General features: G+C 46.1%; 1 protein-coding gene across 4 annotated transcripts in view; it reads left to right on the forward strand.

Annotated features, from left to right (window-relative positions):
* The window catches only part of STXBP3 (syntaxin binding protein 3), an 88308-nt gene that overhangs the window by 7689 nt on the left and 64910 nt on the right, over window positions 1–15709 (forward strand). For all 4 annotated transcript variants that reach the window (XM_025189409.3, XM_025189408.3, XM_025189410.3 and 1 more), the window contains 2 exons: window positions 4525–4574; window positions 8726–8807. In XM_025189409.3, coding sequence (XP_025045194.2) covers window positions 4525–4574; window positions 8726–8807 — 132 coding nt within the window. The remainder of the gene's footprint in view (window positions 1–4524; window positions 4575–8725; window positions 8808–15709) is intronic.

Genomic DNA, 15709 nt, shown 5'->3' on the forward strand with positions numbered 1-15709 from the left:
ACAGGGATGAGCAAAAGGGCCTCCACAGGCTGAATCCAGCCTGCCAAGCGAGTTGATATGGCCCATGGAGGCCTTGCCTCTTCTCCTCTTCTCTCCCCCCCCCCCCACACCCTCAAACCAATCAGGGCTTGGGTGTGGGGGAAAGCGCATGAAATCTCCCACCCTGTGAGACGTAGTGGGGGTACCTTGCTGGTTTCTATGCTGGGGCTGTGGTAACCCCCACTGGCTGCTGTCTGTACCACGGCCCAGCAGGACAGGGGATGAGTCATTATGCAAAAAGGGTCTCAACCTGTCTGACCAGCTACCCCCCAAGGAGAGAAACAAAGGAAGGTGGAATGCTGCCCCTGGCTGGGGGGTAGGGCTGGAAGAGAGTTAGTTAGTTAGTTTCTGTCGGGAAAGCAGGGGAGAAGGAGCTGGGGAGGGGGGCTGGGATTGTAGGGCCCAGCCACCCCCATCTCAAGGGGGGGCACGGAGGCCTCTTAGCCCCAGTTCCTGTAACCAGATGACATCTGTGCTGTGCTGTATCCTGGAGAGGCAATCAACTCCCTCTATTCTACTTGCTGGTGGAGTCTGTTTGTGCCATTATGGGGGTGCAGGAGACGGGGGAACCCCAACGCGCCGTCACACCCTGCCACGAGTGTGTGGTGCTTCTAAGTGCTGTGCACTCCTGGCAGGGCAGGAGGAGACTGCGTGGGCTCCCCTCCACCCCCAAGCCCTGGGCAGGAAGTGAGACACTTCATGTGCTTCCCGTCCCCAGGCCCTGATGGGTATGAGTGCAGCCGTGAGGAGCATGCAGAGTCTCCTCTTACTGTCAGGGGCACAGGTACTTAGAGGTAACTGTTCTCTGGGGGTGGGGAGGTAAAGACTTTGCATACTCCCCCACTCCCAGACCAATCAGGGTCTGTGGATAGGGAAGCAAAGAAATGTCCTGGCCCTACCCCTTCTCCCTGAGTCCCTGCTCCTTCCAGGGCAGCCCCTGGCCACTTCAAAAATTTCTGAGTGGCCCCTGGTCAAAAATTATTGCCTGTCCCTGGTCTAGAAACTAGGGGTGTTGGCATGTAGCTGTTCACACAATTAACCAATAAACCTGGGTTTATCAGTTAATCCTAATGACGTGGGAGAGGCAGGAACCAGTGCTCAGGGGGAGCCTGCTTTTCAGCTGGCTCCCCATGCATGCTGGCTCCCCAGAGCTGCCTGCCTGCCCCCGCCATGCTGCTGCCTCTGATAGAAAAGAAGCAGTACAGGAGATGAGGGAGGCAGGCAGGAGCCAGCACAGGCAGGAAGCAGCTTTCAAGCAGTCTCCCTGCGTTTGTCAGCTCCCGCAGAGCCACCTTCCCCATGTGCTGCTGCCTCTTTGTCAGGGATGGGGAGGTAGGAGCTGCTGCTTAAAGGCTGGCTCCTCCCTGAACACTGGCTCCCAGGTGCTCCTCCCATGTGTAAACATTTAACTGCTAAAATTTCCTGTCCTGACATGTTTACACAAATAAGCGATAGTTAACATCCTAGTAAACTGCTCATGATACTTAAGACCAAAGCAGACAGTGAAAAGCTTCAAAAGGATCTCACAAAACTAGGTGACAGGGCAATAATGTCAAATGAATTTTAATGTTGATAAATGCAAAGTAATGCATATTGGAAAATTTAATCCCAACTATACGTACAAAATGGCGAGGACTAAATTAGCTATTACCACTGGAGATCTGAACATCCACTCCAATGTGCAGCAGCAGTTAAAAAAGCAAAAGGAATGTTAGGAATCCTTCAAAAAGGGATAGAAAGTAAGACAGAGAATATCTTATTGCCCCTCTATAAATCTATGGTATGCCCACATCTTGAATACGGCGTACAGATATGGTCACCTCATCTCAAGAAAGATTTCTTAGCATTGGAAAATTCAGAAAAAGGTAACAAATTAAGTGGTTAGAATGGTTGCCATATGAAGAGATTAAAAAGGCTGGGACTTTCCCACTTAGAAAAAGAGGAGACTAAGAGAGGATATGATAGACGTCTATAAAATCATGACTGTTGTGAAGAAAGTAAATAGGGGAACAAGTAAATTTTCTTAATGTTGGAAGTAGGTATTGCCAAATGAAATTAATAGGTAGCAGTTTTAAAACAAACAAAAGGAAGTACTTCGTGCAATGCACAGTCAACCTGTGGAACTTTTGCCAGAGGATGTTATGAAGACCAGGATTTTAACAGGGTTCAAAAAAATAACTAGATCAATTTATGGAGAATAGGTCCACCAATACTTATTAGCCAGGATGGGTAGAAATGGTGTTCCTAGCTTTTGTCAGAGGCTGGAAATGGGTGACGGGAGGAATCACTTGATTACCTGATCTGTTCATTCCCTCTTTGACACCTGGTATTGGCCATTGTTGGAAGACCTATCATTTCACCTAGTATGGCTGTTCTTGTGTTTTTAAAATGTGTGTTGTAATTGGCTTATTTTAGTCAAGTCCAGCCATGTGGAAGATTGCATAGAAGGCTTGCTTTTGTAGACTTGAGAACTTGCTTGATCATCTCCTGATTGTTGTACTGGATGCTGATCAGATGATTTTGTAATTTCTTTAAGAGTTGTAGCACAGTTTCTCACTGTAGTCAGGGTAGTGTGTCTGTTTGTAATGAATTTTTCACCTTCAGTCCCTTTTGAATGATGTCTGTCTATCTGGGTGAGGGGTGGTGTCTTTTTTTTTTGTTGTTGTTTTTTTGTGAAGCTGATGGATTTCCATTTCAAACAGCAAAGTTCTGTGCCTCATAACAGGTTTGCGAGAGAGCTGTGTTACTCTGATTCAGGAAAAACAAAAAGGTGTTAGGTGACACTTTAAAGACTAACAAATTTATTAGGGTATAGGAGCATAAGCTTTTGAGAACTACAATTCACTTCATTGGATGAGAACATAAGAATGACCATAGTGGGCCAGACCAAAGGTCCATCTAGGCCAGTATCCTGTCTGCCGGCAGTGGCCAATACCGGGTGCCCCAGAGGGAGGGAATACAACAGGTAATCCTCACATGATCTCTCTCCTGTCATCCATTTCCAGACAAAGGCTAGGGACATCATTCCTACCCATCCTGGCTAATAGCCATTAATGGATCTAACCTCCATGAATCTATCTAGCTCTTTTTTGAAGCCTGGTAAAGTCCTAGTCATCACAACATCCTCTGGGAAGAAGTTCCAGAGGCTGACTGTTGTTGAGTGAAGGAAAACTTCCTTTTGTTTGTGTTAAACCTGCTGCCTATTTAATTTTATTGTGGACCTCTAGTTCTTATATTGTGGGAATAAGTAAATAACTTTCCCTTATTCACTTTTTCCACACCAGTCATGAATTTATGGACCTCTATCATATTCTCCCTTAAAACTGCTCTTTGCTAAACTGAAAAGTCCATATCTTTTTAATCTCTCTTCATATGGGACCCATTCCAAACCCCTAATCATTTTTGTTGTCCTTTTCTGAACCTTTTCCAATGCCAATATATTTTTTGAGATGAGGTGACCACACCTGTATGCAGATGCCTAAGGTTGGGAGGAAAGGATACAGAGATGGGAATATGACAACAAAATGAGGGGTTCAGTGTGTGAGACAGGGCTGCCAGCGAATGGGATAGGGATGTGGTGCAGGATCTGGGAGGGAGGTGGGGGTGCAGAAAGGGGGAAAGGTTGTGAGGTCTGATTTGAAATCTACCATACCATTCTCTCACTTGAATGCACTTTTATGTAGAAAATCGTGATTAAATCTAATCTTCCCAACTATTGATTTTAATAATGTTTTAAATCAATTTGATTTAAATTAAATCTACCCTATTCTTTAGCTAGGGCTTTTGGCACTCTCCAAACCTGTAAGGAAAATACATTGTAAACCATATTGAAATAAGGTGCATTCAACAATTAATTCCCCGCTGGCCTGGAGCTCCATGGGGTGCTTCTGCTTTGAAATGTAGCAAGAGCTCCAGCTGGGAAACTTGTACATTTCAAAGGTGGAACACTGCTACTGTGCCCCTGCCCTCTCCCATGGAGCTGGAAGGAAACAGTTTTTAAGCTGGCTCCCTCCAGGACCCCTCCCCTCTTCCTCCACCTCTCCCCCCTCTCCCGCCTCTTTCTGATAGAGGCAATAAGGTGGGGGAGAAGCAACTAGTCAATAAGTCACATGCATCCCTAGTATAAAATTGCTATATGTCTTTTTGCTTGCATTGGGCTCATGGGAAGTGTTGTTGAATTCAGTAGGAATTGTTCACTAACAAAGTTATGAAAGTAACTAAATATTTGCAGGATCAGGGTGGTCATTTGGACTAGTTACATGGATCTGTACATTTTGAAACTAGTTCAAATGAAAACTACAGCATCAAGTTTTGCACTTTTTGTAAAATAGAGCAGAGAACTAGTTGCAAAAATAATACCTTTAGAGACTCACTAGAAGAACATTTTATCCTGTGCTTTTTGACTATTCAATAAACATAACTGTCACTGAAGTAGTAATGGTGTTTGTTCTTGTATATCTTTACACTGACTTTTTTTGTTCACAGAGTTAAAATCATCAGTATTCGATGACTGTTGGAAGACAAACGAATGGAAGGTATACAGTTATTACTTGCTTAACACATGCACACTTAACACGTTTTTGTGATAGCACGATTTTTTGGGGGAACGTTTTTTGAACAACACGACTGTCCCGGAAATAACATGGTTTCCCCAGCCAGCCGGTCACCGGTGGCTGCGCAGGGCTTTCCCCGCCTCCCTTCAAAGTGGCAGAGGGTTCACTGCTCACTGCACTGTTCCCCGGAGACCCCCTCTCGCCGGACGCCTTGCTCCCTCTCCTCTGACCCAACTTGCAGGCCATGGGCTGGGTTTCCCCATTCCCCACCTCTTGAAACGCAACCCCCACCTTTTCCATTATTTTCAATGGAAAAATTGACCCTGCATAACATGTTTTCACTTAACACGATCATTTTCTGAAATGTATCTACCATGTTAAATGAGGAATTACTGTAGTTCATTTTTTGTTTTTGTAACACTTGAGAATTAGTGTTACCTGAAACCAATAGTCTGTCATTAAGTACACTAACTTAATAGTGATAGAAATGTTTATTTTCTTGTCTGAGACAGTCCTCACAGTTTCATGAAATGGCCTATAGTAGATGAAAAATGGATTTGTCTTCTGGTTTCCTCATGATGTAGATGGAAAACATGAAAGATGATTCTGACCGACCGACCACTGGTGGGAATCCTGGTGCATATAAAGTATTGGTGTGTACTGGCGAGTATGTTTCCACTGCAGTTAAAATCCTGCAACTGGCCTTTGCTGGCTTACTCAGGCTCAGAGTAAAAGGCTGTTTAATTGTGGTTCAGAAATCTGGACTTGGACTGAGGGATGAGACCTTTCCACCTTGCAGAATCCTAGAGCCTGGGCTCCTACCTGTGTCTGAACATCTCCACCATAATTAAACAGCCTCTTGGCCCAAGTCTCAAGAGACAGCTCATCAGGCCAGATACTGGTTTTTAATTCCAGTGTAGACATACATGCAATAGAATTAAATGATATCCGTTTGGAGCAGGGTTAGACAAAATGGTGCTTTTAAAATGCTGGCTGCAGTCTAGAGCCTTCTGTACATGAACATCTCTGTCAACAGTGGGCCTGCACTGGTGGCAGCTCTGATACTCTTTGCCAAAAATATTCCCATGTCTGTCTTAGGGATGTGAATAACTAGTCACCGCCCCTTTTCCCCTCCCGACCCTTCCCTTGCTGTCTCTATCAGAGGCAACAAGGGCAGAGGGAAGACAAGGGAGTGCTTCAAAGTGGCAATGCTGCATGGAGCCCAGGGTCTGCTGTTTTGAAACACCACGTGCAGCCCAGCATCAGGCTCTATGCAGCATTTCAAAGTGGCAGCACCGAGTGGAGCCCGGGGTCAGCTGAGGACTCCCCCATTAACCCCGGGCTCCATGCGGCTCTGCCACTTTGAAATGCCACGGGGAGCACAGGGTCAGCGGGGGATTGCTTGAGTCCCCCGTTGGGTCTGTGCTCCCCGCAGAGCTTTTGCTCTGGAAGTATAGCAATAGCCCATGGGGTGTTGCTACGTTTCAGAGGTGGGTGTGCCTTTATCAACTAACCGAATAGCTGATGCAAATTGCATTGACTACTTGATTAGCCAATTAATCTAAATTTAACATTCCTAGTCTTCCCTATGACCAGTATAGAACTACTAGGAATGATATTAGGGATGTTTTTGCATTAAATTCTAATTAACTGGGAATTAGAAGCTATGTTTGTTCAGTCTGTTAACACAATCTAATTTTTAGAAAACCTTTTCAGGTTTTCTTTATTTAACATGGATCTTAGAGCCAGGTGCAAATTCTTCATTTAAAAACTTGAAGTTTAGTCATGTCTACTTGAACACAGCTTATGGGACATTATAGAGTTATGATTTTTATTTAGAATTTTTGGGGGGCGTTAATCCTAATGCTTGTGAGATTTGTTACACAAACAATAAAAATAATCCCATAGTGGTGATGCAATTGTTTTACCATGAACAAAGATCTGTAAAATAAAAATTGCCCAGGCATATCTGGAGAAGAAACTTAATGATTCAGTTTGATCTGATCTGAAAAGAAGACTTTTTTTCTGCACTAAACCAAATGTAGTAATACCTGCGCTATCTGGAACTTAAGCATCCAGAAAACTGTAGGAACATGCAGATTTCTGATGCTGGGAAAATCAAAACAAACAAAAGGAAACTGGCCCTTTAAGTGCTGGGCCGCTGCTCAGATGAGCGTGCATCATGTACCTGGGGGAAGGGCAAATAGCAGCTGGAAGCAAGCAGCTTGGCTTTGGTCTCCCCCTGCCCCCCCAACAGAATTTTTCCCTTTGGGGGGGGGGGGGGGGGATGCGGCTTAGTATTTTTGTTTCAACCATCTGGCAGCCCTAGCCCCGGCTTCCACCCCTCCTTACCAGGATGCATCCTGTTCTCTCCTTCCACCCCCCCCCCCCCCTTGCAGCTTGTGGCCACTCCCTAGCAGGCCACATTCTGGCCCCCGCATGGCTCCTACTCTTCTCCCTCCCCTCCCAGATGACCAGAATTTTTAGGCTACCAGCACTCCCTAATCCTTGGGCATGCTGGATAACACAGGTTTTATTGTACAATGAAGACAGCCACTGCAGGACTCAAACAGATCTTCTGAGGTAGTGAATTTTGTAGATGAGAGCTAACTCAAGCAAGATGGAAGTTTGGATTGTTGAGCAAGGCCAGCTGGGCTGATCTCAACTAGGGATGTTATCACATTTTTTGTAAATGCTGATTTTTTTTTTTCCAGAGGTTACATGTTTACTTGTGGGGAAGAGGTGGGAGCCAGTATTCATGCCTGTCCCTGTCCCTCCTGCTGCCTCTGCAGAGGCAGCAGTGCCAGGGATGGGAAGAGGCAGACAGCTCTACAGGAGCCAGTACGCGCAGGGAGCTGGCTTGAAAGCCAGCTTTCTGGCTTCCCCTGTAAATAGGCTCCTGCATGGCCCCCTTACCTGCCTCTGTGGGTGGCAGTAAGTGGAGTGGGGGAGAGGGACAGGTGGCTGAGACCTGGCAGAGGCAGCAGCATGTGGCGGGGGGGGGGGGGGGGGTGGAAGGTGGCTCTGCAGGAGCCAGTGGGGAGCAGTCTTAAAAGCTAGCTCCACATAGCAGTGTTCCCTCTAAGATTTTTTCCATCCATGAGCGGAGTGAGTTTTGCCTGGTGCACCAATATTGAGGTCATGTGCACTTGTTGGACGTATGCTACTGTGGCCCTCAGGTTATAAACCTCTTAGTTTTTCCTTCTTTTCTGCCATGTCTCCCACCATCCCCTGACCCCCATCTGCTCCCCTGGAGCCTGCTGCTGCCACCCCACCCCTCACCTTCCTATGCTGTCCTGACTCCTTCCCTTCTCACTCCCCTCAGCCCTCCTCTCCCCTTTGTGCCCACTCCTCCTCTATCTCCCATTTCCTCTAACACCTCCCTCTACCCAACTGCCCTGCCTCTGTCACCTGTCCCTTCTCATCTATCCCCTTGTCTGCCCTTTTGCTTCACCCCCCCCCCTGCCCCTGCACCTTCCCTTTACCCCCAGAACCCTCCTGGTGCCTCCCCTTCCCTCCTGCTCCTGCCCTCCCAACACCTCTCCTTCTTTCCCTCTTCCTCCCTGGTGCCCATCCCCTCACCACCCTCTGTCCCAGTTCTTATAAACACACCTCTGCACCCTCACACGTTACTTTTCTTCAACCCCTGCGTTCCTCATGCCCACCCCTCCATTCAGCCCCTTTTCTCCCGGCACCCACTCCTCTGCTCTTCTCTTTCTTCTTCTTATCCCTCCCTTCTCCTCTCCCAGCATCACCCTGTCCCCTTCCCTCTCCCACTAACACTTCCCATTCCCCCTCCAATCCCTGCTCCTCTTGCCCTTTCCCCTCATCTCCTCTTGGCCCCCTGGCCTTTGTTTCTCCTTCTTCCTGACTCTTGGTGCCTTCCCCCTTTCTTCTCCTGCCCTGGCCCCCCTCTCCTCTCAGCACAATCCCCTTCCTCTCCTCACCCGCACCTTCCCCTTAGTAACCAACTGAGTGATGGGAGGGGAAATATTTGAAGAAAATGAGTTTCAAGCTTTTCCAGCTGCTTATCAATGAAATAAAATTAAAAACATGAAATATAACGTGTCTTGCAGTAACTGTAGTTGATACTGAAGTATTTGCAAATGTGGCTTCATTTTGTTTTTTTTTAGATAATTATCTTAGATGATTTTACCACTAAATTACTGTCATCATGTGGCAAAATGACTGATTTACTGGCAGAAGGCATCACTGGTAAGTGTAAGGTATTTGTTAAAGGTACTTTTCTTAATCCAGAGGCAGATGAAAATGCTGTCTTAAATATATACTCTGTAAGAAGTAATACCTTTAGTAGTAGTCAGGATGAAGTTTCGTTTCGTTGTTTAATATTCCATGGTTATTAATTTCAAGCCTGAAAAACTGCATTTAATGCTGTTTTTTGAAAGTGTCTTATGACATTGGCATGTAGACAAGTATAATTGTAAAATCCAGAAACAGGTACGCCCAAGCTGCCTGGCTATTTGCTAAACTGACAGATAACAGGTATATACTGACTCAGGTTTAGGACAGGGTCCAGCACAATGAATAGCCATGTTTTGATTGAACCACCAGGTGCAAGGTGATGGGTTGTATATAGGTAATGTCAGAGGGTGACAACCTGGTAAGTCAGGAGTGATGTGTAACTTGTCTGTACCTGTATGTGTAAATCTGTTTGGAAGGACTGTCCTTGTCCGGCCTAGGGGGCAATGGAGAATCTGACATTGACTGACCGAACTTAAGCCCATTGCCATGAGCACACGTTCTTAGGGGCCCTGCACCACAGCCACTGCAGCCTGTGCCAAGCTAAAATTTTACTTGCCTGCTGCTCAGACAAAAGTCTCCGGAAAAGATGCTGAAGGAGCCCACTGGAAGCCAAGTCCCATGTTCAGGCAGCCCACGCAACCGCGGCAGTTCCTACTGCAGCGGAGACCTAGCGTCCACTAGTTCCCTGCACGGGCAGGTGTGGGGTGCCCAGCCTGCTGTGCTCCCTTCGAGGGGGTGAATTCTGCCTTCACTGCCCGTAGCACTACTCAGTTGCAATCTGCCCCAGCCTCAGGCCCCTGATCCTGCCCCGGTTTGCAAGAGCCCAGCTGCCCCTGGCCCTACCGTCATTGGCCAGCTACATCTGGGAGCTGGTGACAGCCCCTGGGGAGCAAGAAGAGGGTGAAATATACAATCCCAGCCATGGCTTGCTGGTGCCGGTGCCAGCACTGCTCCAGCCATCTCTATCCCTGTGGGAGAGGTAGGAGGGCTGAGCTCAAGCTGCGCATCACTCGTGTTCCACAGACTGCACTTTGAGAACCACTGACTTAGTTTAACTGGATGTCCCCTTACACTCCAAAAGATAATATTTAAGTCATAAAAGAAATCCTTCGATACAATGTAAAATTAACCTATGGAACTCAGTGTCAAAGCTTTCCAAAATAAAAAGTATTAAAATGGATGAGAATATTCTTGTTTTTTAGCTAAAATAAAAAAATGAAGCCTATAAATCCTCATTCTTCAAGTAATCGCTTTCTGACAGTGTTTAAGAAGAAAGTATTCTGACAGGCAGGCTATTCATAACAATCTGTTACATATTGTCTTGTGCTGTCCTCTGGAACATTTGGTGTTGCCCTCTGTCAGAAGCAGAATATCAGATGAGGTTTCATTTGGTAATATAATTCCTATGATATATTTGAGACTAGATTTTCCTATCATCTTGCAGATGAAACCTTGCAATTATAAACTATGTAGCCTATACAAATAATTAAAAGGAATACTTTTCCTTAGATCAGTCTTTAAAATTCAAAAATATTTTGCTATGAAACTTATTTGAAATGTTTAAAGCTAGCATTTCTATGATGGCAGATTGTAAATCATCTTGGTGAAAGTTTTGAAATTGATAGTGAATGTAAAACTTTTGAAAATTGCTTTGATAATCTTCTCTAGATATTTTTTTTTAAATGAGACATTTAATAGGCTAACTTCACAATTATTGCTTACTCTAAGTAGCCCCACAGACTACTCATGTAAGAAATATTGTATGATTGTACAGTTAATGGTTTAAATTTAAACATTGATGTTAAATCTCTTGCTTTAAATCTGACTTACTCTGATGCAGTCTCTCCTTAGATCCAGTGTGTCCATATATCCAGTGTGTCATATGTTACTTCAGAAAGAGCAGTAAGCACAAATCTCAACTACAGTAAAACTCCAATGGCCTGGCATCTGATGGTCCGGCACCATCAGGGACCCAGAAGTGCTCCGGGCAGCCGGACCATTGGAGCTGCTCTGCCCCCGGCTTCCCTGATTCAGCCGCTGCTAAAACTGACCAGCGGCTGAATCAGGGAAGCCGGGGGCAGAGCAGCTGCAGTGCTGCCCTTCCGGGCTGCGGGACCCAACCCGGCAGCACCCCAGCTGTCCTTGATTCAGCTGCTGCTGAAACTGACCAGCAGCTGACTCCAGGAAGCCCAAGGCAGAGCAGCTCTGCCTCCGGCTTCCTGGAATCAGCTGCTGATTAGTTTCAGCAGCGGCTGACTTAGCAGCTGGGGTGCTGCCGGGTTGGTCTCGCCGCGCCAAGGGTCGGTGCTACCGGACCATCCCGGCAGCACTCCAGCTACTCTGCTGCAGGCATCCCGGATTCAGCCGCTGCTGAAACTGACCAGCAACGGCTGAATCGGGGTCGCCTGGGGCAGAGCCGGACTATTGGAAGGGGGGACTGAGGGGTCTGGGGTGGCATCCCCCCACTCCAGACCCCTCATAGCCCCCCTTCCAATAGTCCAGCAAATCTGATAATCCAGCACCCCCTGGGTCCTAAAGGTGCCGGATTGTTGGAAGTTTACTGTAATTCACTTTTCAAGTGCATCTTTCAAGTAAATAGCTTTGCTCTTTTCATCTGAATTTCTCAAAACAAATAGATGTAACTTAGTCATTAAAATAAGTAAAAAAAAAAAAGGCTATTTAAAGCAACAGGCTGACAGTCCTGATTATAGGTTCATGGTTTGACACAAATGATGGCATGATCAGAAGCAAGGAATATTTCACCATGTTTTCCCACCACTGTTATGTAGCTGTATCTCAGGAAATTCTCTGTGTATTACGTGTAACGTACTGAGCAAGCTAAACAAAGAAGTGATTGGGAGGACATGAGTTGCATTAAATTGTTGGCTTTTAGAAAATGACCAATTTGTGTCACGCAGTTACACGTCAGTAGATTAATTGCACAAAACATGGCTAACATCTAGAAAAATCTAGACTCTTGGGCATTTGTTCTGTGGTGTGGTGGTTTTCTTTCCAATACTGAACAGAAGAATTTCACTAAGGTTGTAATCCTGTAATCTCTATTCACATGCTGGCCCAATGTATTCAAGTCCATTGGTGTCTTGGGACTCTACATGGGGACAGATTTATCTGTGCAAAATAACTTGCAAGATTGGTACAGGCAGTCCCCGGGTTACGTACAAGATAGGGACTGTAGGTTTGTTCTTAAGTTGAATTTGTATGTAAGTTGGAACTGGCTCCAGATTCAGCCGCTGCTGAAACTGATCAGCGGCTGACTACAGGAAGCCCTAGGCAGAGTTGCTCTGCCCCCGGCTTCCTGGAATCAGCTGCTGATCAGTTTCAACAGCAGCTGAATCTGGACTCGTGGGACAGAACAGCTGGGGCGCTGCCGGGTAGGTCTCCGCAGGACCAACCCGGCAGCACCCCAGCTGCTCTACCCCAGGCGTCCCGCAACAAAAGCCTGGTCTGCTGGGGGCGGGGGGGGGGAGCGCACTAGCTGCGCCCCTTCCTCCCCCAGCAGACCAGGGAGAGCCGAGCAAAGCGGTGGAGGCGCAGAGGTCCTGCCGCCTCTGCGGCCTTGCTCCTGTCTCCCTGCTGTGCTGGGGAGGGGGGGGGAGAGTCCCCCCCCCAGCACAGCAGGGAGACCCGAGCAAAGCCGCACAGGCGGTGGACCCCGCTGCCTGTGCGGTTTTGCTCCGGAGCAAAGCCGCGCGGGCAGCAGGGTCCTGCCACCTGTGCAGCTTTGCTCGGGTCTCCCTGCTGTGCTGGAGAGTCCCCCCCAGCACACCTGGGAGACCCGGAGCAGCTTCTCTCGCCCCGGAGAACGCGGTGGCGGGACCGCTGTGCTCTGGGCGGTCCCGCCGCCCGCAAGCTCCGGGGCGAGAAAAGCCCCGTTCGTAAGTGCGGATCCGACATAAGTCAGATCTGCGTAAGTCGGGGACTGCCTGTATCTAGGGGCGTACTTAGTACACAACTCTCTTCTACTGTCTTTATAATAACCTCCTGATGTAAAAAATGAGAGTTCTCTATAGATCGGGAAGGGTGGGAGAGAGATCCTGGATGCCAAATTTAGGCTGCTAGAAAAGAGACTGAAATCCAGGACCTCTATGGTGGCATTCTCGGAAATGCTTCCAGTTCCACGTGCAGGGCCAGGTAGGCAGGCAGAGCTCCAGAGTCTCAATGCGTGGATGAGACGATGGTGTAGGGAAGAGGGGTTTAGATGTATTAGGAACTGGGGATGCTTTTGGGAGAGGGGGAGCCTATACAGGAAGGATGGGTTCCACCTAAACCAGGGTGGAACCAGACTGCTGGCACTAAACATTAAAAAAGCCGTACAGCAGTTTTTAAACTAAGATGGGGGGAAAGCCCACGTAAATTGGAGGTAAACTTCTCTTAGAGGAGAATCCATTGATAGAGATTCTCTAAGCTGTAATCAGAAAGAGAGGAGGGGAGAGGGCAAACCATGGGCCAGAGCAGATAAACAACCGCATGCAAAGGAATCCAATGCATCAGGGAAGGGCAGACAAATAAGCAGTGGCAAATTTCTAAAGTGCTTGTACACAAATGCGAGGAGTCTGACTAATAAGATGGGTGAACTAGAGTGCCTCATATTAAATGAGGAGATTGACATAATAGGCATCACTGAAACCTGGTGGAATGAGGAAAATCTGTGGGACACAATCATACCAGGATATAAAATATATTGAAAGGATAGAGTAGGTCGGGTAGGTGGCGGAGTGGCACTGTATGTGAAAGATAATGTAGAATCAAATGAAATAAAAATATTAAGTGAATCAACATGTTCAATACAATTGCTATGGATAGTAATTCCATGCTTCAATAATAAGAAATTAGCAGTAGGGATATATTACCGACCACTTGACCAGGACAGCGATACTGATATTGAAATGCTGAGGGAGATTAGAGAGGCTACCAAAATAAAGAACTCTATAATAATGGGGGATTTTAATTACCCCCATATTGACTGGATATATGTCACCTCAAGAAGAGAAGCGGAGATAAAATTTCTCAATGGCTTAAGTGACTGCTTCTTGGAGCAGCTGGTGCAGGAACCCACAAGGGGAGAGGCAATTCTCGATTTAGTCCTGAGTGGAGTGCAGGATCAGGTCCGGGAAATAACCGTTACAGGACTGCTTGGGAATAGTGACCATAATATAATAACATTCAACATTCCTGTGGTGGGAAGAACACCTCAGCAGTCCAGCGCCCTGGCATTTAATTTCAAAAAGGGGAATTACGCAAAAATGAGGAGGTTTGTTAAACAGAAATTAAAAGGCACAGTGACTAGAGCCAAATCCCTGCAAGCTGCATGGAAACTTTTTAAAGACACCATAATAGAGGCCCAACTTAAATGTATACCCCAAATTAAAAAACATAGCAAGAGACCTAAGAAAGAGTCACCGTGGCTTAACCACCATCTAAAAGCAGTGAGGGACAAAAAGGTATCTTTTTAGAAGTGGAAGTCCAATCCTAGTGAGAACTAGAAAAGAACATAAACACTGTCAAATCAAGTGTAAAAATATAATAAGGAAAGCAAAAAAAGATTGAGAAACAGCTAGCCAAAAACTCAAAGAAATAATGTTTTTTAAGTACATTAGAAGCAGGAAGCTTGCTAAAAAACCTGTCCGTCTCCTGATGATCGAGCTATAAAAGGAGCAATCAAGGATGATAAAGCCATTGCGGAGAAACTAAATGATTTCTTTTCTTCAGTCTTCACGGCTGATGACGTTGGGGAGATTCCCAAATCTGCACCGTCCTTTGTGGGTGGTGAATCTGAGGAACTGTCCCGGATTGAAGTGTCATTAGAGGAGGTTTTGGAACAAATAGAAAAATTTAATGTTAACAAATCTCTGGGACCGGATGGCATTCATCCAAGGGTTCTGAAAGAACTCAAATGGGAAATTGCTGAGGTATTATCTGTGGTTTGTAACCTTTCCTTTAAATCGGCTTCCGTACCTAATGACTGGAAGGTAGCCAACGTGACACCAATATTTAAAAAGGGCTCTTGAGGTGATCTTGGCAATTACAGACCGGTAAGTCTAACTTCAGTACTGGGCAAACTAGTTGAAACAATAGTGAAGAATAAAATTGTGAAGCATGTAGAACAACATAATTTGTTGGACAAAAGTCAACATGGTTTCTGTAAAGGGAAATCCTGTCTTACTAATCTATTAGTTCTTTGAAGGGGTTAACAAACATGCGGACAAGGGGGATCCAGTAGATATAGTATACTTGGATTTTCAGAAAGCCTTTGATAAGGTCCCTCGCCAAAGGCTCTTGTGTAAATTTACACGGCTATGGGATAAGAGGGAAGGTCCCTTCTTGGATTGAGAACTGGTTAGACAGGAAACAAAGGGTAGGAATAAATGGTAAATTTTTAGATTGGAGAGGGGTAACTAGTGGTGTCCCCCAAGGGTCAGTCCTGGGACCAATCCTTTTCAACTTATTCATAAATGATCTGGAGAAAGGGGTAAGCCGTGAGGTAGTAAAGTTTGCGGATGATACTAAACTGTTGAGGATAGTCAAGACAGAAGCAGACTAGGAACTCCAAGAAGATCTCACCAAACTGAGTGAGTGGGCAACAAAATGGCAAATGAAGTTTAATGTGGATAAGTGTAAAGTAATGCACATCGGGGGGGGGAAAAATAACCCCAACTATACGTACAGTATGATGGGGGCTAATTTGGCTACGACAAATCAGGAAAGATCTTGGAGTTATCGTGGACAGTTCTCTGAAAACGTCCACACAATGTGCAGTGATGGTCAAAAAGGCAAATAGGATGCTAGGAGTTATTAGGAAAGGGATAGAAAATAAGACCCAGACTATCTTACTG

The sequence above is a fragment of the Pelodiscus sinensis genome, chromosome 9, assembly GCF_052426305.1.
Source record: "Pelodiscus sinensis isolate ZL-2025 chromosome 9, ASM5242630v1, whole genome shotgun sequence".
Lineage (NCBI taxonomy): Eukaryota > Metazoa > Chordata > Testudines > Trionychidae > Pelodiscus > Pelodiscus sinensis.